Here is a 23,827-nt window from a genome sequence, read left to right on the forward strand (position 1 = left end):
CCATGATGGCGTGAAGACCAATGCAAGAAAACTTCATTACTTGGCAGGCCGCAGTTTGGTATGTGATAGTTCTTCCCTATTCCAGAAGACCAGTGTCCCCTTAAAGCCTAACCAATTTTACCCCAGGTGAGTTTTTGTGAGCCAGAACTCACTTCCTTAAGAGCTACGGGTAGGAAATCATTCCAGATATTTTTAAAATAGAATAATTATGGGGCAGGGGACAATGGAGGACTTGGAGCACAGAGAGGCCTGAGGTGAATCCTGTCATAAACCTTTTAGGTGTGATTCTCTTTTTAAGGGACTGAAACAGGATCCGGTTGTTACACATCATGGATGATGAGAGAGGGCAGAGGTTCCATCCAGCCTCTGATAAAGTGTAATGAAGTAGGATAATCAAGGAAGAAGCAGTCTGAAGCATATATTAGATACATAGAAAAACAGAGCTGGAAGGTAACTCAAGGGTCATCTAGTCCAACCCCCTGCATAATACAGGAAATTCACAACTACCTCTCCTCCACTCCCCCAGTGACCCTTGTTCTATGCCCAGAGGAAGGCAAAAATCCTCCAGGATCCCTGGCCAATCTGACATGGAGGAAAATTCCTTCCTGACCCCAAAGTGGTGACTGGCATTATCCCAGGCATATAAGAAAGGGCCACGAGAGCTGAGCACCGGCTCATCCCTTCCTGCCCTCCCTCTCACGATCTGCCTAAGTTCACAGAATCAGCCTTGGTGTCAGGCCATTTAAAAACTTCTAAAGGAGAGCCCACCACCTCCATATTAGAATCATAGAATCATAAAGTTGGAAAGGACCTCCAGGGTGCAGGAAATTCATAACTACCTCCCCCAACAGCCCAAGCTCCATGCCCAGATGATGGCAAAAAAAAAAAAACCCTCCAGGATCCCTGACCAAAATGGCCTATATTGTCTATATATAATGTCCTTATTCCTCCCATGGAACTGCCTTCCCAGTATTATTATTTTTTAAATTAATACACATTGCCTTACAATCAGAGCATCTCTGCACTGCAGGCTTACACTGATTTAACTGCTATGGCTTACTGAAACACTTGGGAACTGCAGGTGTGCTAAAACGCTAGAGGTCACTACCAACCAATTCTCCATACTCTCAGAAATCTGAACAACTCCCGAAGATTCCCTGGGGGAAGGAAGTTTTGTAGTTTGATTTTCATGTGTGGTGGTGGAGAGAGAGCAGTAAACATAAGGACCAGGAGATTGCGTGCAAAATAACGGTTGCTCATAAACACCCTTTTCCAATACCACAGACAATATAAGGATATATTCTTCAATTTGGGCAGCAAGGTGATCACAGTCGGCACCAATGGCAACGTGGTCGTCTAGGGACAAACAAAAACAGGGTAGCCTTACTATGATTATGCTAAATCGAAACTGTAATGTAGTAAAGCAGGATAAATGAAAAATATTTCTTAGATTAGAATAGCAGCATATGTACAATAGATTAAATGATTATAATAAACAGACTAGTTTGGAATAGTTAGACAAGATATAGAATAAAGTATGTGTGTGTTAAGTGCCGTCAAGTTGCTTCCGACTCATGGTGACCCTATGAATCAGTGTCCTCCAAAATGTCCTATCTTTGACAGCCTTGCTCAGATCTTGCAAACTGAGGGCCGTGGCTTCCTTTATGGAGTCAACCCATCTCTTGTTGGGTCTTCCTCTTTTCCTGCTGCCCTCAACTTTTCCTAGCATGACTGTCTTTTCTAGTGTCTTCTCATAATGTGACCAAAATACGATAGCCTCAGTTTAGTATAAAGTATACTTTAGAATAAAGTATAGATAATTTGAAAGATAGGTATAGACAATAAAATATAGTGATGATTTTTCACAAATTGAGGTAATGATTAAATATAACTCTGGTTCTGTCAGTCTACAATGGAAATATTAGCAATGAACTTAGAATAGATTGTTAATTAAATAATCATTTTGTAAAACAAAAATAGATTGTATTAGAAGGCAATATATACACTGATGCCCTTGGAAGTCTGAATATGCCGTGTGTTTGAGATAGTATGTGTGTAATTAGATTTTATAAATTTTTAATAAGATAGTATTTTTTAAAAAACCAGGACATCCAGAATGCGTCCTAGCCAGGTAATGTGACAGATTGCTGCTTTACTCCCAAAGGAATTGAATGCAAACCTAATCTGGAGAACTGGGTTCGATTCCCCATTCCTCCACATGAGCTACAGCAGCCACAGGTCAGATCGGTGGCTGCCCATGCCGTTTTAAAGAAGAATTAGTTCATTTTAAAAGTCCTGTGAGCCCAGGAGCTGATACTGATCATTACAAACATTTCCAAAGGGAGGTTCTTTTGTAGCAACCAGATTCGGAAATGTCACACATTAATCTGCCTTATACCGAATCAGACCGTTGGTCCATCAAAGTCAGTATTGGGTAGTCTGATTGGCAGTGGCTCTCCAGGGTCTCAGGCAGTCTTTCATATCACCTACTGCCTGGTCCTTTTTAATTGGAGATGCCGGGGGATTGAACCTGGGACCTTCTGCACGCCAAGCAGAGGCTCTTCCAGGGAGCCACAGCCCATCCCTCAACAAGAATGTGGATGGGAGGAGGAAAAGAAGGGGAAGGGCTGCCCTACGATCATGCTCCTGTCTACTTACTGTCTGTCTGCAGAGCAGAGGTCAACATTTCTCGGCATTTGTTGCGCACGGTGTCACACGTGACAGGCACCGGTGGGAAGGTGGTGATTTTGGGGGTGGTCGGGGTCTTCGGAGGGTCCTGCCTTCTGTTGGAGCTACAAGAGAAACTAAACTTGTCAGAAGAATTCCTCAGCCTGCCTTACAGAAATCAGATAATGACAGCCCGAAGGAAATGTGACAGCTGAATTAATGCTGGGGGGGGGGGGGTAGATCAAGAATTTAGGCATTGCCTGTATCAATTCAGATATGCTTTGCAGAAATCGATGGGCAGGAGGTTTGGAATTGTCAAAATAAAGTACTTCTTGTGGTGGTCACTGCCACAGGGTGTGGTGAGGTGTACTAGCTTAGATGCCTTTAAAAGTAGACAAATTCATAGACAAATTCAAAGAGGAAAGTGTATCAATCACTATTAGCTATGACAGCTAACTGGGACTTCTGTATTTGAAGAAGAAAAAGAAGAAGAGTTGGTTTTTATATGCCGACTTTCTCTACCACTTAAGGGGGAATCAAACCGACTTACAATCACTTTCCCTTCCCCTCCCCACAACAGACACCCTGAGAGGTAGGTGAGGCTGAGAGAGTGAGACTAGCTCAGTCACCCAGCTGGCTTCATGTGGAGGAGTGGGAAAACAAACCTGGTTCTCCAGATCAGACTTCACCGCTCCAAATCACTGCTCTTAACCACTATACCATGCTGGAGATATATCTCCAAATGCCATTTGGGGAGGGGGGGTAGAAACAAAAAAAGCCCCTCTTTTGGGCCTTCTAGGACATCTGGTCAGCCACCATGGGAAACAGGATGCTGGACTAGATGGACCACTGGTCTGATCCAGCAGGGCTCTCCTTCTGTTAAGTACTAGACCCCACACCCCCCAAAAAAGAAACAATACGTATGTCAAATGTTCTCAGAAAGTACAAACTAAAATGGTTGTGCTTCTGCTCAGATCTGCAGCTAGACAAATAATAACTGAGTTCTTTTATAATGATCAGATTCTGTCTTCATCACAGCATCTGTGTGGCTTTCGCATTACTGGTTTTGCTCAAGCCAGGGGTGTGTTTTTTTAGTCTGTTACAAGATTTAATCAAAATATTTTCCTAGCCAGTTATCAGATCCCTTGGAGTGAACGCAGATTCAGGTCAGTTGAAAGAGTAAGGGTGGTGAGCAGAGAAAAATATTTAGCATTTGCTCTCTTGCACAGGCCCCATTACTATGGAGTATTCACCACAGAATATTTAAAAAACTGCATTAATTAATTATTAAGTTTGTGAGTGGCATCCGTTAACTAAGTTATTGAACAATGGCTGGAACGCATTCAAAAATGTATCTTCCTATTCAAAAGCAGTAATGAAAAACAGTCCTTGCCAGTTTTCAACATTTCTTCCCCATCTTCCCTCATAAGAAGTCCAGTTAAATGACTGAGCCCAGTTTTACATGGTTAGGGTTGCCAACCTCCAGGTACTACCTCCCAGAGGCATAGAGAACCCATAGGGGTCATGTTCCTTTCTAATGTGAGGCAATTTGCCCACTTGTAACTCAAGAAATTTAACTGAAGAAGCCACAAGCTGCGAAACGGCCAAGTATCTAGAGGGGTCGTCTTTTTTTGTTCCGTTCGCCATTTTGTTTCCCTTGAACTGGACGGCGGCTGCCTACCTCTGATATACAAGGGAACCTATTATTTGGATTGCTTGCCACTTCCATTTGGATTATAATTGGATTTGCCAGAAGGGTGAAGAGACCCACAAGGACGCTAAGGGTGCAGTAACCCACAAGGAAGTGCAGGGTGACTTAACCCGCTGCAAGACGCACTATCCGGACTTGGGTGATGTTATAACCCTAAGGGGCATTTTATGTTTATTTTTCAATAATATGTATATAGCTTATTATTTGCTTTCTATACTGTGAGATTATCTAGTTAAGTAAATTTGTTTCCTCAAGAGCCTCGTGCTGTTGTTTATATAGTAACCTCCAGGTACTAGCTGGAGAACTCCTGCTATTACAACTGATCTCTAGCTGATAGAGATCACTTCCCCTGGAGGAAATGGCTGCTTTGGCAATTGGACTCTACAGCATTGACGTCCCTCCCCTCCCCAAACCCCGCCCTCATCAGGCTCTGCCCCCCAAACCTCCCACCAATGGCGAAGAGGGAACTGGCAACCCTATACATGGTTTATCTTTGTAAGACAGAGAGTGAGAAAATGGGGGGATAGGTGACCTGCCCCCACCCTGTTTAAACCAACACATATGGTCAAGGATGTGCATATAAGATATGGGTCCTTCTACATCACAAAAACAGCCACATCATCAGCTGCGAAGTTGATCATCTTGGAACAGGTGACACATATTGCAATACTAGGTTTGCCAACCTCCAGGTGTTAAGAGCCTGAGGAGGGTGGGGTTGGGGAACGGGAGGGACCTCGATGCCATAGAGTCCAATTGCCAAAGCGGCCATTTTCTCCAGATGAACTGATCTCTATTGGCTGGAAGTCAGTTGTAATAGTAGTAGATCTCCAGCTAGTGCCTGGAGGTTGGCAACCCTAGACAGGAAGAGCAGGCAAAAATGTACTAAACAAATAAATAATAATAGGTAAAAGCCGTTTAAGTTGGAGGAAGACTTCTCAGGCTTGAGGGAAGCTTCAATGTTTGCTTGGCAGAGGGTAGGATACATGTCACTGAATTGTTGAAATTAGGGTTCCCAACCTGCCAAGTCAGGAGGGAAGGCCCGATCTCATCAGATCTTGGAAGCTTAACAGGGTCGTTGTTTGGATGGGAGACCACCAAGGAAGCCCCAGCAGAGGACAGCCATGGCAAACCACTGCTGCCTCTCACCTGCCTTTAAAGCCCTTTGCTGGGTTCACTGTAAGTTGGTTGCCACTTGATGGCACTGACATATCTAACTGCCACTGGCCTAGAGGAAAATGTCCTGTCCCTTTACTGGAAACGTAAGGGGATGTCATTGACTTCCATGACCACAAAAGCTTCAACTGTCCATTTCCACACATTATTAAAGAGATGGACAATTTTATCCAGGCCAGCTGAAAAGCCCTGGTTGTAAAACTGTAAAGGCCATAGTTGTAGACAGCCAGTGTGGTTTAAGTGGTTAAGAGTGCCACGCTGGTATCTAGGAGACCCAGGTTAGCATCCCCGCTCGTACCATGGAAGCTCGCTGGACAACCTTGGGTCAGTTGCACTCTCTTAGCTTAATCTACCTCACAGGGTTGTTGTGAGGATAAAATGGAGGAGAGGAGAATTATGTCAGCTGCTTTGGATCCCCATTGGGGAGAAAGGCGGAGTACAAATTAATTATATAAAAATATAACCTTTACAACAGCCCTGTAAGAAATGCTGTATTATCATCCCCATTTCAAGTGAGCACCAAGCATCCAAATTTTCTAAATAAATAACACCCATTTCTATGCATCAGCTTTGACACAATGTCCTGGGATTTTTCGTCTGCGCAGGAAACCTTTCTGGGAAGTTTTGCATCTGTGCTGCAAAAGCTGCATTTTCTACATGCCTCTGCCTTTCTTGATTTACACAAATGTTTCCTCTTTTGTCTGGACTGACTATGCATTCAGTCTGGATCGAGGCTCTGATCAGAAACTCTTGTTTTGATCCACAACTTATGATAAAGAGTTTTTAAAAAAGAAACCCTGTTCCAGCCAATAGATTTTCAAGCCTCACTCTTAAACTGCAATTAAGATGATTGTGGGATCCTGCATGGCGGGGGGAGGGTTGGGGTCACTGGGGATGTGGGGGGAGGTAGCTGTTAATTTCCTGCATTGTGCAGGGGGTTGGACTAGATGACCCTGGTGGTACCTTCCAACTCTATGATTCTATGATAGAATCCACAAGGAAACTACAAAGGGATTTAGCTGCTCTTTGACCAGCAGATCAGGACAGCAGACGGTGGAGATCCACTTATGCTTCATTCTGCTTGTAATGTACATTAGAAATCAAATTTAGGTTGAGGATCCCTTATCCAAAATGCCTGGGACCAGAAGTGTTTCGGATTTGGGATTATTTTGGAATCATGCATATGGGTCTTTTCCCTCCTGCCGTGAGTCACCTTGTTCAGCAAACTTAACGGGGCTGCTACTGTGCCTGAGGCAGAGAGCGAAGTGCCGCAATAGCTACTAGCCTGCCCCTTTTAGGGGCGGGAAGACACGGCAACTTATGGGGCTGCCTGAGGCAGAGAGCGAAGCAAAACGCCGAGGCTAATGAGGTGTCAGGAAAACAAAATAACATAGACAGACCACACTGTATGGTGAACTAATGATGTCTAATAACACCAATTATATGTGCACCTGGAACATCTCAAAATCTCAGGTGTTCTCAAATGAGAACTCACAGGTAAGTATATAGTCAAGATACAACAATCACAAAGAGCTGTGAATGAATGTAATAACAAACAATATCAGGAACTAGTTATGCAACCCCTGAGCTTTTTGCATTTGCTGGGTCTTCATAAGACGGGCTTATTACAAGAGGACTTGATATTATTTATTACATTCATTCACATCTCTTTGTGATTGTTGTATCTTGACTTTAAATACTTACCTGCAAGTTTTCATTTGCGAACACTTACCTGAAAATTTGAGATGTTCCAGGTGCACATATAATTGGTGTTATTAGACATCATTCGTTCACCATACAGTGTGGTCTGTCGATGTTATTTTGTTTTTCTGCCATTACAGTTTAACACAGAGGTGCTCCTTTTTACTTATGCATTTTGAGGTGTGGCATCACGTCGGCTTAAAAACTTTCGGTTTTTGGAGCATTTCGGTTTTTGGATTTGCGGATAAGGTTTACTCAACCTGTACAGCTGAAATAACAAGGGATCTCATGGCACTTTAAAAACTAACCTGTATATTATGGGATATATACTTTATTTATAACCCACCTTTTTCCCCAATGGGGACCCAAAGAGGTTTACACCGTTCTTCTCTCCTCCATTTTATCCTCACACCAACCCTGTGTAGGTGAGGTTAAGAGAATGTGACTGGCCCAAGGTCACCCAGTGAGCTTCCATGGCATGAGTGAGGATTCGAACCCAGGCCTTCCAGATACTAGTTTGACACAATAACCTCTATGCCACGCTGGTTTTGTGGGCTTATGGTGCAGTTGAGAAAGTGGGCTTTGGCTCACAAAAGCATCTGCAACATTTGTTCATCTTTAAAGTACCACAAACCTCTGATCTTGGCTGCAACAGACCAGCCCTTCTTAAATTTAATATAGCTGTTCTTTGTGCCCACAGTCATTAATGGCGCTTATTAAGCCAACAGAGAGGGCATAATTGGCCTCTCCGAATTCCACTATTTTGTCTTGCCTCAGCGAAAAAGAAAAAAAATACTTTTGCGAGTGACTTCTCACCTAATCCTGAATCTTAGCATAACAGCAGTTCTGAGAATCAGATCACAGGCTGTGGGAAGAAGATTTCAGGTGAAAATGAGGAAGAACTTATTCACAATGTGAAGCGTTCAGTCTCGGAACAAGTTCCCAAGAGGCATTTGAACTATCTTTCCCAGGAGAGTTTCTTAGAAGGGGATGGATAATGTAAAGATTCATAGGACCTTTCTAGCCTTGACCTGGATGGCCCAGGCTATCCTGATCTGCAGAAGGTTGATCTTGACCACTGCAGGTTCCTCTGAGCCAGCTCTGCACAACAGAATTAAATTGGTTCCAGATATTCCTTCCCCTCTGGGAACCCCAGAAATTGTAATTCTGCTGGAGGGAGGCAAGGAGACTAGGGATTGCGGCACTCACAGCTAGAGATGTGAAGGCCCGGGGAGGGGACGACAGAACATTGATGGATTTCCCCCCATAGAATTCCCCCCCCCAAATAATTTTTCAATTTTTTTTTCTGATGGAAAATTTTTTTGGAGGCATATTTTTTTTAAAAAAAAAACCTCATAAAGTATATTTTCTTTTAGAAAGAGTAAAATGCTTTTTAATACAAGGTTTTGCACACTCAAAATGTACGGCATGGGAAATTCTGAGGAATTTTTCCAGTGGAAAAATTGGGAAACTTGGTTGAGCACTGGAAAAAACCTATCATAGGGTAGACATATACAATTATTTCAAGAGGGGTTGTTTTGTTTAAATGTGAATAATTTTGGTAACAATATGCTATTATGAGTATAATGATAATACATTATTAAAGAGCTCACTGTTTTCAATGGTATAAAATTTTGCTTAATACCCAAACATACTGATAGTCCTACTTATTGTAACTCTGATTCTGTCCAAATAATACAAAGATGAATTTCTATAGATTTTTTTTTACCTTCAACTTTTTCCTACTTCTCAAATGGCAAAAAAATTAAAGTTACATGTGTTATAGAAGCATAGGGTACTGCTGTTTGTAACTCTTTCTCTAGTATTGGGTATACTTACTATTTTCCTTATAGAAAATGAAGATATTTGTTTACATTCCATAAATATGCCTAAATAGTACAATTTTATATGCCACATTATAAATAATGAGTTTGGTGTTCCTCAATCAGTAAAGGAAGTTTAGGTTTGAAAGGAAAGTAAGTATTGCATGTATTTCAATTTTCTCTGAAATTTCAATTTTTAATGCAAAAAAAGCAAAAGCAAAACAAAGGAGGTGTTCTCCATGGCTTCAAAATTTCCAGACATTTTACATTTCTATTCACAGCATTCCTTAACCTGGATGACCCAGGCAAGCCTGATCCCATCAGATGTTGGAAGCTAAGTAGGGTCAGCCCTGGTTACAACTTGGACGGGAGACCACCAAGGAAGTCCAGGATTGCTACAAAGATGCACCCAATGGCAAGCCACCTCAGTTTGTCTCTTGCCTTTAAAACCCCGTAAGTTGATCGCTCTTTACACACACACACACAATCACAGCACCCTCTGCAAACCAGTTCCCAGGATTCCTGGAGGAACATCACAACAATTAAAACTTGCACAAACCAACACAGAATGGCAGAGCAGACCTGCCCTATGATTTCTTCACCACCCAACGCTGACATTTCCTTCTGTAGGTCCGTCCCCATGAAAAGTGATGGTGGGAACTGAGGGGGGTCCCTATTTGCCACCCTGGCATATGCATATTCTAATGTACTGTGTCTTGGGTTTTCTATCAAATGATTACAGGGAGCCCTCCCTCCCAATTTCACGCCTCCTGAGACAACAGGTTGTGTGTCCTTACCCCTCTGCTCCACTGACAGTGGTGCCTTCCTCTGCTGCAGGGAACCTTCAGCCAATGCAGAAGAGGTTCTTGCACTGGAGAAAGCTCCATGTGTCAGAGGAAGGCGCCACTGTTAGCAGAGCGAAGAGGGTCACAGACTGAGGTCAGGATGCTCAGATGTCATGATTTCCTTGTATACCCACGTGGGTACAGAAAGGGCATGCCTTCACTGGGCAAAACAAGCTCTTCTGCCACCACAGATCCATCCTCACTCATCCCCCCAGAAGTGGCACCTGGAAGGGCCGCCATCTCCCCTTGGCAGCCGCGCACCACAAGTGGTTAAGAACAGTGTGTCTGTGGGTCATTCAGAGGACAAGACTTCACAAGGGGGCACTCTACAAGATCTGCTGATGTGCACTGGACAACTCAAGTCCAAAAGACCACCCTTCCTCCCCTGTAACCTATCAACATTCCTAACACTGACTCGCTTTCAAAATGTGTTATTTTCTTTGCGGCCGGGGTGGGGGGCCCCTCTGCAGAGGCAGCGTGGTTGTGCCGTTCCGGCCGCTGCCTAACTTCCTAGCCTTTGTAATTTTAGGATATTATCAAGCATTCTAATGTTACCCACATTTAGTATTTGTTCGGATAGTAATTAGTTATGTATCTTGCCATTTTTAACCATTTTAATAGTAAATCCATTTTGTATTTGTTTTTATCCTGTACTATTTAACTATGCAAATTTGCCTTTTTTGATCGTCTATGACTGCAAATAAATTATTGATTGATTGATTGACATGATTGACATGATTCCTCCCCTTCTTCCGGAATGGACAGCCTGGATTTTTTTCCCCAGGTGTGACATCAAAAAGGTGTGACATCTCACATTTACATACAAGTTACAGTTATGTTCAATAATAAAAAAAAGTTTGTGTATAAATTTTTTGGGAGTAGGGGGTTGCCTTACATTCAGTGTCATCTTCAAGTAAATATGGTAGGATCCCCATTTTAGACAGGTAAATCAATTTTAGACAGGTAAATCTGTACAGGTAAATCCATGCACACCTGATGCACAACAAGTTTCTCAGATCTGTCCTTGTGTCGTCATGCTATGTGCATCAGAATGTGCATCAGACAGAGTGCAGTGCCTTGAAATTTAGCATGTGTGTTGTCAGATCAGATGGTAGCTGATAAGTTGCAGAATTGTTCAACAGCATATTGTTTCTATTTAAACAGCAGAAGTTTTTCCCGCTAGCGTCGCTTCTGCTTCAACAGAAGCACAAAGCCTTAAAACGCCTAGAAGGAAATTGTGTGTGTTTCCATATGTACATAGTGGAAGGGGGAGGGAGGGGCAGGACATGTTAATAATAAAGAAATAAAAAAGAATGAAACAACAAAGTAAATCAACAAAACCAGAAGTGATATTTTTATTAATAAAGAAAAGACAAGCATGAGAGAGAACCAAGAAGATATGAATGTGAGATAAACCATAAACAAAGGTAACCAAAATAAACTCACAAAAGTCACTGGGTTTTGTAGACATTTATTTTTTCTATTTACATCTGTAGCTTTAAAATAAAAATAAAGATGACACTAAAGGGATGGATCTACTTGTACCCACCCTCTTCTGCCTCCCCCCTCCTTTCCTTTCAGGTAGCCTTCACTAGTGCTAGATCTGATTAGAAATCCCATTCCGATCCAGAAGGGAAGGACTTAATATTAATAATCCAAAATGAAAAAAACCAGGCAGGGGCGGGAGGGAATAACAGAGCGTCACCTCTGACCAGAGAGATGAATTACCTTTGGTCTCTTGAGTCACTGCTCTCCTTGGAGGAGGAAGTGGGCAAGGAGGAATTCTTTTTCTTCTCATCATTCTTCTCTTCTGAGGCATCTGAATGTGGTACAGGAGGGCAGGGAAGAGAACAAGAGGGGGGGGGAATTAAGTTGTCGTAAAGGTAAAGATAGTCCCCTTTGCAAGTACCGGGTCATTACTGACCCATTGGGTGGCGTCACATCGTGACGTTCACTAGGCAGACTGTGTTTACAGGGTAGTTTGCCAGTGCCTTCCCCAGTCGTCTACACTTTATCCCCAGCAAGCTGAGGACACATTTTACTGTTCTCTCTCTCTCTCTCTCTGCCTTGCAGATGTTGGAGGATGTCCAGCAGCTTGATCATTCATAAATGAGCTTGCTTAGCGGCCTGATCTTATAATCTACAGTAGCTAAAAGAGCCAGTGTGGTTTGGTGGCCAGAGTACTCACTTTTTGCAAGCTACCCTGGGGAGACTTGGGTTCAAACCTCCACATGGCCATGAAGCTCCCTGGGTGACCTCAAACCAGTCAATCCCATACAGCCTCATCTACCTAATGGAGTTGTTGTGAGGATAAAATGGGGTGTCAGACTAGATGGCCTGTATGGCCCCTTCAAACTCTATGATTCTAATTCCTCCTGCATCCTATGAGCATTTGGGGACCAGTAGGAGGGAGGGAGAAAGTAGAGCTTTTCTGTCAATCAAGGCAGAGTCAGCAAGAGGACCCACTCATAATTCCAGGGGCCTTTTCCTGAGCACTACTTGCAGGCTTCCCCAATGCAGAAAGGTACCACATCATGGTATTTTTAAGACTCTGACGCTTCTGACCGACGAACACCATCTGTGTCACCATCCAGAATTTGAAGGACCACTGGTTTAGTAGGTAGTAGGGCTGTACATATCAATAAACCCGAACAGAAAATAAGCTGGAAGAAAAGCCATTTCGGTAAATTTTGGGTTCGGATTTACCGAATTCCAAAACCTGGGGGGAAAGCCAAAGCCAAATTGTCCATTCCTGAAAATCGGGTAATTTTCAGGATTTTTCTGGTTCTCCCCAGATAGAGCCCCCAAACTTGCAGGGTAGCTTGCAAGGACTCTCCTTTCAAGAACCCCCAAGTTTGGTGAAGATTGGGTCGGGGGTCTGAAGTTATGGGGTCTGGAAGAGGTCGCCCCCCTCTTGCCTCCATACACAAGCAGGATGGTAAGAGTCAGACTCTCTGTTTGCTAATCGGCTAATGCTTGTCTATAGAGGAGGGAGGGACAACCTCTCCAGAGCCCATAACACCAGACCCCCTGACCCAATCTTCACCAAACTTGGGGTTCGTGCAAGGAGAGTCCTTGAAAGCTAGCCTGAAAATTTGGGACCTCTACCCCAAAAAATGCCCCCACAGGAGCTTCGCAAAAAATCCCCATTGTTTTATATTGTGGGAATTTTCCATTTAGCAGACTTCTGATATGGGAATTCGGCTTATTTCGGGTTTCAAAAAAAATTGGGCCCAATAAACCTGAACCCGAATTTTAACGTGTTTTTTTTTTTTTTTTTTTTGCACTAGTAGGTAGTCAGGTTCCTGCGTTGTGCCAAATGCAGGCTTTAAGGCAAAGAAAGAGCAGATGTGAGTTGATAAAACAGGTACCTGATAAGTTGTATCTCCACATTAAGAAGCAGTATGCCTCTGAATATCAGAGAGAGGAACAAACAACAGGGGAAAGTTTTGTCTACAAGCCCTGCCAACCGGCATCTGGCTAGCCCCTGCTGGAAACAGAAATCTGGAGAAAACAGACCTTTGGTTCAATCCGGTGGGGCTCTTCTCATAAATCCACTCAAGCATGCTCATTCCCTTACCTAGGAGTTTTTTCCAGGCCTTGATAAGAGATTTGGCAAGTGCAATCACTTCTTCATCTGTGCTCTGCTTCCGGAGGGCATTCACAGACATCCCAATGCGTGTGGACTGCAAACCAACAGGCAAGAAATAAGCAGTTCACTATATGACTGGCAAGACAAAAATGTTGACAAGGAAACTTCCAAAAACTTCAGCAGTGATCAAGGGACCAGAACAACTCTTAGACAGCTTGACATTTTGCACCAGGATTATTCCACTAAGTACCACTTTTACTGTTGCAAGTGCTTTATAAAAACTAAGTCATTCATTCCACTAAGGATCTCTCTGCCTATGCTGCATAAGTGCTCGATTTGGTTGAGCCCATTCCTCTGCCACCTTTGCCCTTCTCTACCTTGATCAAGAGATTCAGGACAAACAAAAAGAAATACTTTTTACTCAACAATAAGTTGTAGAATTCACTGCCAATGGATGTACTGAAGGGCACCAGTGTGGATGGCTTCAAAAGCGTGTTAGACAGACTCATGGGGGAGACGTCCATCAGTGGCTACTAGCCACAGACACTAAAGGGAACCTCCATATTCAGAGGCAGCAAACCTCTGAGTACTAGTGCCAGGAAGCAACATCAGCAGAAAGCCTTGGCTTCTACGCCCTGCTCATCGACCTCCCAGGGCCACTGTATGAAACAAATTACTGGAATAGATGGACCCACTGGTCTGATCAACCTCGGTTCTGCTGAAGCCACAATATATTCTTCAGGGAAAACAATAATCTGCTTTGATTGATTATATAAACAATTTGGGGTTTTCTTATTGCAGGAATTTGGACTGATTGAGGAATATTGTGCAGCAAACGCTTATAATATTCTGATCTCTTAGGAGTTGTAATATACATATTTAGCACATTCAGTGTGATCAGCTCTGCAGAGACCACAAAATTAAGTGACTTTACAACCAAGTGACTTACATGAAACTGGGGGGGGGGGTGTTCAGGAACTGGTACCTAGAGGGAAGGTGGAGAATATGAAGCAGCACAGTTTACCTGCAGCAAGTCCAAGGTTATTGGCATACTTTTCAGCTCCTTCAGCAAATCCATTGCCCCTTCCTGGAAAAGGAAATAAATCCTATAAAATGACTATTAAAATTAATCTGAATAGCTTTTGGGAGATCTTCTGAAAAACAGATCCAGCAAATACTGAGTCAATTCACAGGATCAATGAAGCACAGACATCCTCTCAGGAGGAATCAGACATTTTTGCTTGAGCAGCTGTGGTTGTGAATTGCGTAAAATTCAGGAGGCCTCCAGATTCTCCGGACAGCAGGCAATCTGTATGCATCCCCTCCCTGGAGCAGGATTGACATGTGAATGAATTTATCACACACCCTGGTAAATAACTACAGGAAAGTTCCCAGCGTGTTGCAGGCAGCTGAGAGCTGAGCCCGAAGCCAGCCTGGACCCAGCAAGGGCCAGTACAACCACCTTGCTAACCCACTGCCTCTTCCCACAGCAGTGCAGAGGAGGTAATGGGCATGCCTATGGCAATTTCTGCTGGACAGATCTGAGCATCTCCTGTGGCATTGCCCAGGGTAAGTGTCGTCAAGTCACTTCTGACACATGGCAACCCTATGAATCAAAGTCCTCCAAAATGTCCTATCTTTGATAGCCTTGCTCAGATCTTGCAAATTGAGGGCTGAGGCTTCCTTTATTGAGTCCATCCATCTCTTGTTGGGTCTTCCTCTTTTCCTGCTGCCCTCAACTTTTCCTAGTATGATGGTCTTTTCCAGTAACTCTTGTCTTCTCATAATAAGACCAAAATACGACAGCCTCAGTTTAGTCATTTTAGCTTCTAGGGTCATTTCAGGCTTGATTTGATCTATAACCCACTGATTTGTTCTTTTGGCAGTCCACGGTGTCTGTAACACTCTCCTCCAACACCACATTTCAAAGGAATTAACTTTCTTCCTGTCAGCTTTCTTCAATGTCCAGCTTTCACACCCATACATAGTAATAGGGAATACAATGGCATGAATTAACTTGATCTTGGTGGCCAATGACACATCCTGTTACACATCAATAATGATGAGACCTCCCTTTCTCCTCTTCAACGAGCTACAGTTTCCAAACCAAAATGTCTTTGAATCACAGCCTAGATACGCATTAAACTCAGCTTCTAGCCAGCTCCTCTCTCCCTGGTCCAGTTCTATATTTGCAAGCAGAAAAGAAAGACCACAACCTCAACCTCAACCACAACAACTAACAGCAGGGTGGGAAAATCAGTCCAGGGATGCAAGAGGAAAGTGACTTATTTAACTTAATATCTGCACATTTATTAAACTTTACAGATCCAAATGATTTTTTGGCACATCAGTGGATTTTTTAAAAACGCAATCAATCTGGTTTGCACCCAGGAATTTGGTTCCCTCCCCCCACTTTTGTCCAGCTCTCCATGTGATGAAAACATTTGTACGGGCCAACTTTCCACAGTGCTAACCAGGCACATGTTGGCCTGGAATATGTCATGACCATCCAGCTGCTTCTCCCACTCCCTTCCATCAGCCAGGGCTTTTAGCTCAGTAAATGTTCTGGACTTTTTCCAAAACACGAGCTCTGCAGAGGCTAACCACAGAGGCGGGAAGAGGTTTGAACTGACAGGCTTGCTGGCTTTTGATGTCTCCCTCTCCACAGAGCAGATCTGTCGCTGATTCTTCTCTCAAAGAGGCTCAGTCACCAGTGCAATCCGCAAGGCCGTGGACAGATCAATCAGAAGCCGTGGACAGATCAATCAGAGGGCAAGAGCTGGAAGGCCAAGCGTTCCAACTACATCCAGAAAGTGCAATTTGCCGTTTAGCAAATCCCACACACATGAAACTAGCTGCCTTATACTGACTCAAACCCTTGTCCATAAAAGTCAGTATTGTCTACTCAGACCGGCAGCGGCTCTCCAGGGTCTCAGGCAGAGGTCTTTTACATCACCTACTTGCCTAGTCTCTTTAACTGGAGGTGCTGGGGATTGAACCTGGGACCTTCTGCATGCCAAGCAGATGCTCTACCACTGAGCCATGGCCCCTCCCATAATAAAGTTGAACACATGAAGCTGCCTTATTCTGAATCAGACCCTTGGTACATCAAGGTCAGTATTGTCTACTCAGACTAGCAGCAGCTCTTCAGGGTCTCAGGTAGAGAGATCTTTCACATCACCTACTTGCCTGCTTCCTTTAACTGGAGATGCCGGGGACAGAACCTGGGACCTTCTGCATGCCAAGCAGATGTTCTACCACTGAGCCATAGCCCCTCCCCTCAGTCCCTTTAGTCTTTGTGAAAGTCAGAAACAACAACATCCAACCCAAGACAGGCCTCCCAAAAAGCCCACAGTGGAGAACTAGTTTTGGCTTTTGCTGAAGAAATTTCCATAGTTTCTTTGGACGGCAGCATGGCCAAGGCAATGGGTTTTCTGCAGGGGTCTCAAACCTTTTCGAGCCTGTGGACACCTTTAGAATCCCAGTGTGATGGGAATAATGGCCCCATAATTGCTGCCACAGCTTACCTGCAGTTGCACAGTGACACTCCTTGTGTTGGTGGCAGCTGCTGCCAAAGCAATTTTTAAAAAAATCTGCAGAGCTGATCAAACCTCCAATGGCCAATCAGAAGCATTACCTGACCCAACCACTTTCTAAAAACACTTGGCGGGTGCCAGGAAAAGTCTTGGCAGGTCCTGTGGTGTGTGTTGGGGAGGGCTGTGGCTCAGTGATAGAGCCTCTGCTTGGCATGCAGAAGGTCCCAGGTTCAACCCCCGACATCTCCAGTTAAAGGGACTAGGCAGGTAGATGATGTGAAAGACCCCGCCTGAGAGGCTGGAGAGCCGCTGCCAGTCTCAGTAGACAATACTGACTTTGATGGACAAGGGTGTGATTCAGTATAAGGCAGCAGTTTCATGTGTTCCACATTGGGGATCCCCTGCTTTACTGTGTGGGATATTCAAGAATTTATCCATTTGCCATAGTGCCAGTCTGGTGCCCTGGAAGACAACCCAAACGACAAAAGCCTTGTGCGCAGCAAAAAAGAAGAAGAGCTTGCTTACTTTCTGGAACTGGTGTGCAGTTTATAAGCCCCGTGGGAGAAAGAAAAACTAACATTTTGAAAGGAAATTCCACACAGTATCGTGGACACCGAATCAAATTTCCTGGCCGCACAACGCCATTCCGAATTTTCATGCAAAACGCTACAAATGCTTCTCTGTAGAGAAAGGCCAAGCTCAGCTCTAAACTCAGCCTGTTGCTGCCAAGGAAGCCGGCGGCTCTCCCCTGCTCTCATTTCTAGAAAGAGAGAACAGCAAAAGACTGGCTTCAATTATCGCTAGGACAGTAATATATATTAGTTCTCTTTTTTTCTGGCATAAGGCAGTTCTCTAGGAGGAAGGGGGAGCAAGGCCCTCAACAGTCAGCCCCCGTACATAAAGGGTTAATTTCTGGGGAGCATGATGCACATTCCTGAAGTTTGGAGCTTATGTCGGCATACAATAGTAAATTAGGTGGGGGCAAAGCCTATTGGGAAAATATAGGGTTGCCAACCTCCAGGTGCATGTTTAAACACAATAATATTTTGTCTACTTTGTACTAGTGTCTCTGTGCTGAATTCCAAACCTTATGGTATTAGCATGGGAGTACTCTATTTTTGTGGTTAACCTCCAGGTACTAGCTGGAGATCTCCTGCTATTACAACTGATCTCCAGCCGATAGAGATCAGTTCACCTGGAGAAAATGGCCGCTTTAGCCATTGGACTTTATGGCACTGAAGTCCCTTCCCTCCCCAAACCCCGCCCTCCTCAGGCCCCACTCCAAAAACCTCCTGCCAGTGGCGAAAGGGGACTTGGCAACCATAGGAAAATAGGGTTGCCACCCATCAGGTGGTAGCTGGAGATCTCCGGGGATAACAATGGATCTCCACGCAACAGATATCAGTTCACCTGCAGAAAATGGCCGCTTTGAAAGATGGACTCTATGGCATTATACCTCATTGAAGTCCCTCCCCTCCCCAAACCTCCGCCCTCCTCAGTCTCCACCCCCAAAATCTCCAGGTATTTCCAAACCTGGAGCTGGCAACCCTATGGGAAAGGTTTGCAACCACTTTGAGGCATACAAGTAGCTTTCCCAGTGTACAGTTTTGCCTTCAAGTGGTTGGTCGGACCTCTTTTTCGGACCATATTTTTGGCTTCACCTTAGGCATTTGGGAGGAGCTGAATGGTCCTTGTGCGCCCACCAGCTGGTGGCCAGGATGCCCACAGTAGCCTGTTTTTTTTTTAATCATAGCCTCTTCCAGCTAGAAAAATCTCTTTGCCAATCTGATAAGAAGATCCTAAAAACTCAGCACTATTTTCTGAGAAATGAGTTGAGATGAGAACTGTGTGGAAGAATGCATGGCAGGAGTTGGGGAGAAAAGGGCGCATGCAAACAAGGGTAACCTTTCTCAGACATTTCCTCTACAGGTTATTATTTCATACTCTCTCATAATGTCAGTTGGCATGCCTCTTTTTTGAGAGTGCATCTAAAAACCAGTTTCTGCTTCAAGACATGCCCTGGGCTGGAAAAGGGAGGTCTCCCTTTTCCAGCGCATTCTTTCTCACATTATTAGCAGGACTGTGTTTACTCTGCACCAAACAAAGCAAATCAAATTATCTGTTGTCTTTAACAGCCGCTCAGCAAAGTAAACCGAATGTTATTCCACGAAGAGCTGAACTCTGAAACCTGTATTACTGATGCAGATTAAATGCATATTTATTTTTATTTATTCATTTTGCATAATGGATTCTGCTTCAACGGACTGGCCACACAACATGCTTAGCCCTCTGCTTCCAAGTTTTTAGCTTAGCACCTTGAGGCCTCCAGATATTAACATTTTAAATAAATAAGAAATGGTTGCTTGGCGACTGCATGAAGAATCTCAAGCTGACATCTGCAGCCTTCATTGCCAGAAACCTTCGTTATTTTTTTTAAACTGAACTTTTTAGGATGCCCAGCTGTGCAGACAAATTTTTCTGCAAAACAATAAAATACAAGCAGACTTGGCAACCGTGCACACTTCTACAAGGTAAGCGTGGATCTCTGTGTAAGTCACCACATCTACTCAGAATCCTATTCAGGTCTATTCAACGGGACGTGCTCCCAGGAAAGTGTTTTTAGGATTGCACCATAAGGCTGCAGTCTTAAGGAAACCTTCCTGAGATGAAGCCCCATCTAGTAACTGGGATATATTTCCAAGTAGACCTGCTTAAGACTGCTACGATTGCCAGCTCTGGGTTGGAAAATTCCTGGATGTTTTGGGGGTGAAGCCTGAGAAAAGTGAGTTTGGGGAGGGTAGAGACCTCAGCAGGGTATAATAGCATGGAGTACATCCGCCGAAGCTGCCATTTTCTGCAGGGCAACTGATCTCTGTAGCCTAGAGATCAGACGTAATTTTAGGAGCTCTCCAGCCACCACCTGGAGGTTGGCACGCATAAAGATTGTTGCCTACAGTGAGATGCTGTCCTTTGGGAGTTCACCTAACGGAGGTGAAGCAATGAGGTCTGTACAAGCCTGGCATGAGCCACCATCCTCCATGCGCAAGGTGTATTTTATCATTAGAGCTCCCTTTTGCGGTTTCGAATACAGCACAGGCCCCAGATGACCCACCTCAAGTAAAAACTAGACCTTGGAGAGATATACAGGTTTAAAAGAGGCAGCTGTTTTCCTCAGCATGGAACCACAAACGGGGCAGGAAAAACCTAAAACGTGGAACAGTTAGATTCAGGTCCAGTTTATAGGGTTGCCAGGTCCCCCCTGGCCACAGGCAGGGGAATGGGGAATAGGGTTGCCAGCTCTGGGCTGGAAAACTCCTGGAGATTTGGGGGTGAAGCCTGGGAAGGGCAGGGTTTGGGGATGGGAAGAACCTCAGCAGGGTATAATGCCAGAGTCCAACTTCCAAAGCAGCCATTTTCTCCAGGGGAACTGATTTCTGTAGTCCGCAGGTCAGCTGTAACTCTAGGGGAATCACAGGTCCCATCCCTAGGACTCCAGTAGCATCTTAGAGACCCATGGAGTCAATGCCCCCTTCACCAGTCAAGTTATTTTCTACTCGTATCTGACGAAGGGAGCTTTGACTCTTGAAAGCTTAAACCATGAAACTCTTGAAAACTTAAACCATATATATGCTTTTAAAGATATAGGGTACAGAAAAAAAAGGAAGGAGAGGGGGGAGTCCCAACGATACTCCAAAAGGAAAAATAATGTCTCTAAGGTGCTACTGGAGTTGAATCTAACTGTTCTAATGCAGACCAACAGGGCTACCCTCTGAAACTAAAACGTGGAAGCAGCCGATTCTTCAGTTCAACTCCCCGACCTTCTGCTCTAATGCTCTTGTTGGGGCCATTAACCTATGGAATTTTGATGGCCACATTATTCAAGTCTTTCTTTCGTCTTCATCCCACCATTGCTCTAAAGAAGCTTGGGACATCTGACATAGTTCTTTCGATCCTCACAACAACCCTGTGAGGTAGGTTAGGCTGCAAGAACGACTGACCCAGGGTCATCCATAGGGTTGCCAGGTCTCTCTTCGCCACTGGCAGGAGGTTCTTGGGGGTGGAGCCTGAGGAGGGCGGGGCTTGGGGAGGGGCAGGACTTCAGTGCCATAGAGTCCAATGGCCAAAGTGGCTATTTTCTCCGGCTGAACTGATCTCTATTGGCTGGAGATCAGTTGCAATAACAGGAGATCTCCAGCTAGCACCTGGAGGTTGGCAACCCTAATTCAGTCACATTAATCACACAAGGAACACTGTGCTGCCACCCTGCCTTCCTCACAGGGTTGTTGTGAGTAGAAATGCAAGTAACCTCAGGGGAAGAGCCAATTACAAAATATCAAGGGGACAAAATTGACATTATGCCAATGAATTACATCCAGCACAAGGGACATTCTCCACTAGGCTGAGGCAAAAGGTGGACGGCTTGAGGGGGAAAAGGCGGGAAAGCGAAGCACGATATGGTGGGCGGAGCTTGCCATCTGAGGGGAACCAATCGGACTGCGAGAACGACACACAGGCGGGGCTACAATACCGTTGAGGCCAAAGGCGGGAAGGAAGCACGAGACGGTGGCCGGAGCTTGCCACGTGAGGGGAACCAATCGGGCTGCGAGAAAGGCAGACAGGCGGGGCTAAAGACACATCGTTGAGGCCAACGGCGGGATAGGAGAGAGCGCCCGAGGAGGTGGGCGGGGCTAGAGCCTGGGAAGAGGAGACAAGGGGTAAAGAGGCGGGGCTGCCTCCCAAAGGAGGGCGGAGCTTATCAGAGAAACGGCCAGGGGGTGTCCGTTGGGGAGGGGCTAAAAGGCGCGAAGGGTTTAAAAGGCGCGAGCTGGTGGTGGGCGGGGCCACGTCGCGGAGGGCGGTTGTGGGCGGGGCTAATTCTTCAAGCGGCGCGAAGGGGGAAGAGGGCGTTAAGGGGCGGTGAATGAAGATTCCCAGAGGAGGCAGCGGCGGAGGGCGGGGCCAAAGGGGCGGGGTTCTCAGGCGGCGAAGGGAAGGCGGCCGGCCAGCCAGCCAGTTGGGCTCGCGGCGCCGGGCACTCACCGCGCTTTTTTTGGCCACCATCTTGTCCAGCCGCTTGGCGATGCGCACAATCTCCTCCTCCCCGCCCATGGCGAAGGCGCCTCCTCGCCCGGAGCGGCCGGGAGAGGGGACAATAAGGCTGGGCGCTGGCCGAGCGAGCCGTGCCGCAGTCCGGCCGGCCGCGACGAAGAACGGACGCTCCCTCACAGCCGCCCGACTCCGTTTATGCGCCAGCGCGGGGCACGCCGGGAGTTGTAGTCCCGCCTCGCCTCGCGACGCCTTCGTCGGCCTCGCTGGGCTCAGCTCTGGACCGCCGCTCCCAGAGAGCAACGCGCGGTGCTTGGGTGTGTGCCGCGAGGCACTGTGGGAGTTGTAGTTCGGCTGCAAGGATTGGCCCACCCCTTGCGAGGAAAGGACTACAAGCGTATTCAGAGCTCTGCAGCTGGGCGGCGTGATAGATTTTCTACGGTGCGCGATGGGATCGGTGGACGGGACAATTCTGCGGAGAGGCGAATAGGAGGTGGCAGAACAGCTCAGAATGGAGAACCAAGCCGGGCGGCTGGAGAAGCAAAGGGGAATGGAGCGGAGGAGAAGCTGAAGCTGTGAAAAACAATAGGGATCAGGATGCCTGCGTGGTGCCAAGGTGTGATGGAGCTTCACGAAGCAGAGGCCGCAGCTGTGGAAATGCAAGGAAATAAAATGCCTTTGATGCAGTACGGTTGGATCCATGCAAGACTTCGCCAAAAACCATCTGTTAGTGTTCCTTTGAAATGCATCCCTGGACTGATTTTCCCACCCTGCTGTTAGTTGTTGTGGTTGAGGTTGTGGTCTTTCTTTTCTGCTTGCAAATATAGAACTGGACCAGGGAGAGTGGAGCTGGCTAGAAGCTGAGTTTAATGCGTATCTAGGCTGTGATTCAAAGACATTTTGGTTTGGAAACTGTAGCTCGTTGAAGAGGAGAAAGGGAGGATGGTCTCATCATTACTGATGCGTAACAGGATGTGTCGTTGGCCACCAAGATCAAGTTAATTCATGCCATCGTATTCCCTATTACTGTGCATGGGTGTGAAAGCTGGACAATGAAGAAAGCTGACAGGAAGAAAGTCAATTCCTTTGAAATGTGGTGTTGGAGCAGAGTGTTACGGATACCCTGGACTGCCCCCCCCCCCAAAAAAAAACCCCAGTGGGTTATAGATCAAATCAAGCCTCAACTGACCCTAGAAGCTAAAATGACTAAACTGAGGCTGTTGTACTTTGGTCACATTATGAGAAGACAAGAGTTACTGGAAAAGACAATCATACTAGGAAAAGTGGAAGGCAGCAGGAAAAGAGGAAGACCCAACAAGAGATGGATTGACTATAAAGGAAGCCACAGCCCTCAATTTGCAAGACCAGAGCAAGGCTGTTAAGGATAGGATGTTTTGGAGGACACTGATTCATAGGGTCGCCATAAGTGACTTGACGGCGCTTAACACACACAGGGTTTTAGAAAGAGTGCCAGGGCTCTTGGTTGGCCTTGGAATAAAAAGAAACCTGCTTTCCAAACTGAGCTGCAACTTTTCCCGCAGCCGTTGTGCAGGCTTTTAACATTCTGTCGCAGATGCTTCCTTCTCAGCAGTTAAAATGGGTCTGGACTTTCACAGATTTGCAGGTTATTCAGAAAAAGCAGCAAGCAACACCCAAAGTCTAGATACCAAAGTTCTAGATACCAAGATTCCAATATAGTCAGGTATAACTAATATGATGTTTTGTTAGATGCG

At 45.4% G+C, this 23,827-nt stretch overlaps 1 protein-coding gene across 1 annotated transcript in view; it reads right to left on the bottom strand.

Moving 5' to 3' along the window:
* Window positions 1–22,167, bottom strand: part of TCEA2 (transcription elongation factor A2) — a 31,179-nt gene extending 9,012 nt beyond the window's left edge. The window contains exons 1-6 of the mRNA XM_056844409.1: window positions 22,089–22,167; window positions 14,537–14,599; window positions 13,501–13,606; window positions 11,649–11,739; window positions 2,659–2,792; window positions 1,300–1,356 (exon numbers count right to left, since the gene is read on the bottom strand). Coding sequence (XP_056700387.1) covers window positions 1,300–1,356; window positions 2,659–2,792; window positions 11,649–11,739; window positions 13,501–13,606; window positions 14,537–14,599; window positions 22,089–22,157 — 520 coding nt within the window. The 5' untranslated portion in view covers window positions 22,158–22,167. The remainder of the gene's footprint in view (window positions 1–1,299; window positions 1,357–2,658; window positions 2,793–11,648; window positions 11,740–13,500; window positions 13,607–14,536; window positions 14,600–22,088) is intronic.
* Window positions 22,168–23,827: the final 1,660 nt, after the last annotated feature.

Source organism: Euleptes europaea, chromosome 2 (assembly GCF_029931775.1).
Source record: "Euleptes europaea isolate rEulEur1 chromosome 2, rEulEur1.hap1, whole genome shotgun sequence".
Classification (NCBI taxonomy): domain Eukaryota; kingdom Metazoa; phylum Chordata; class Lepidosauria; order Squamata; family Sphaerodactylidae; genus Euleptes; species Euleptes europaea.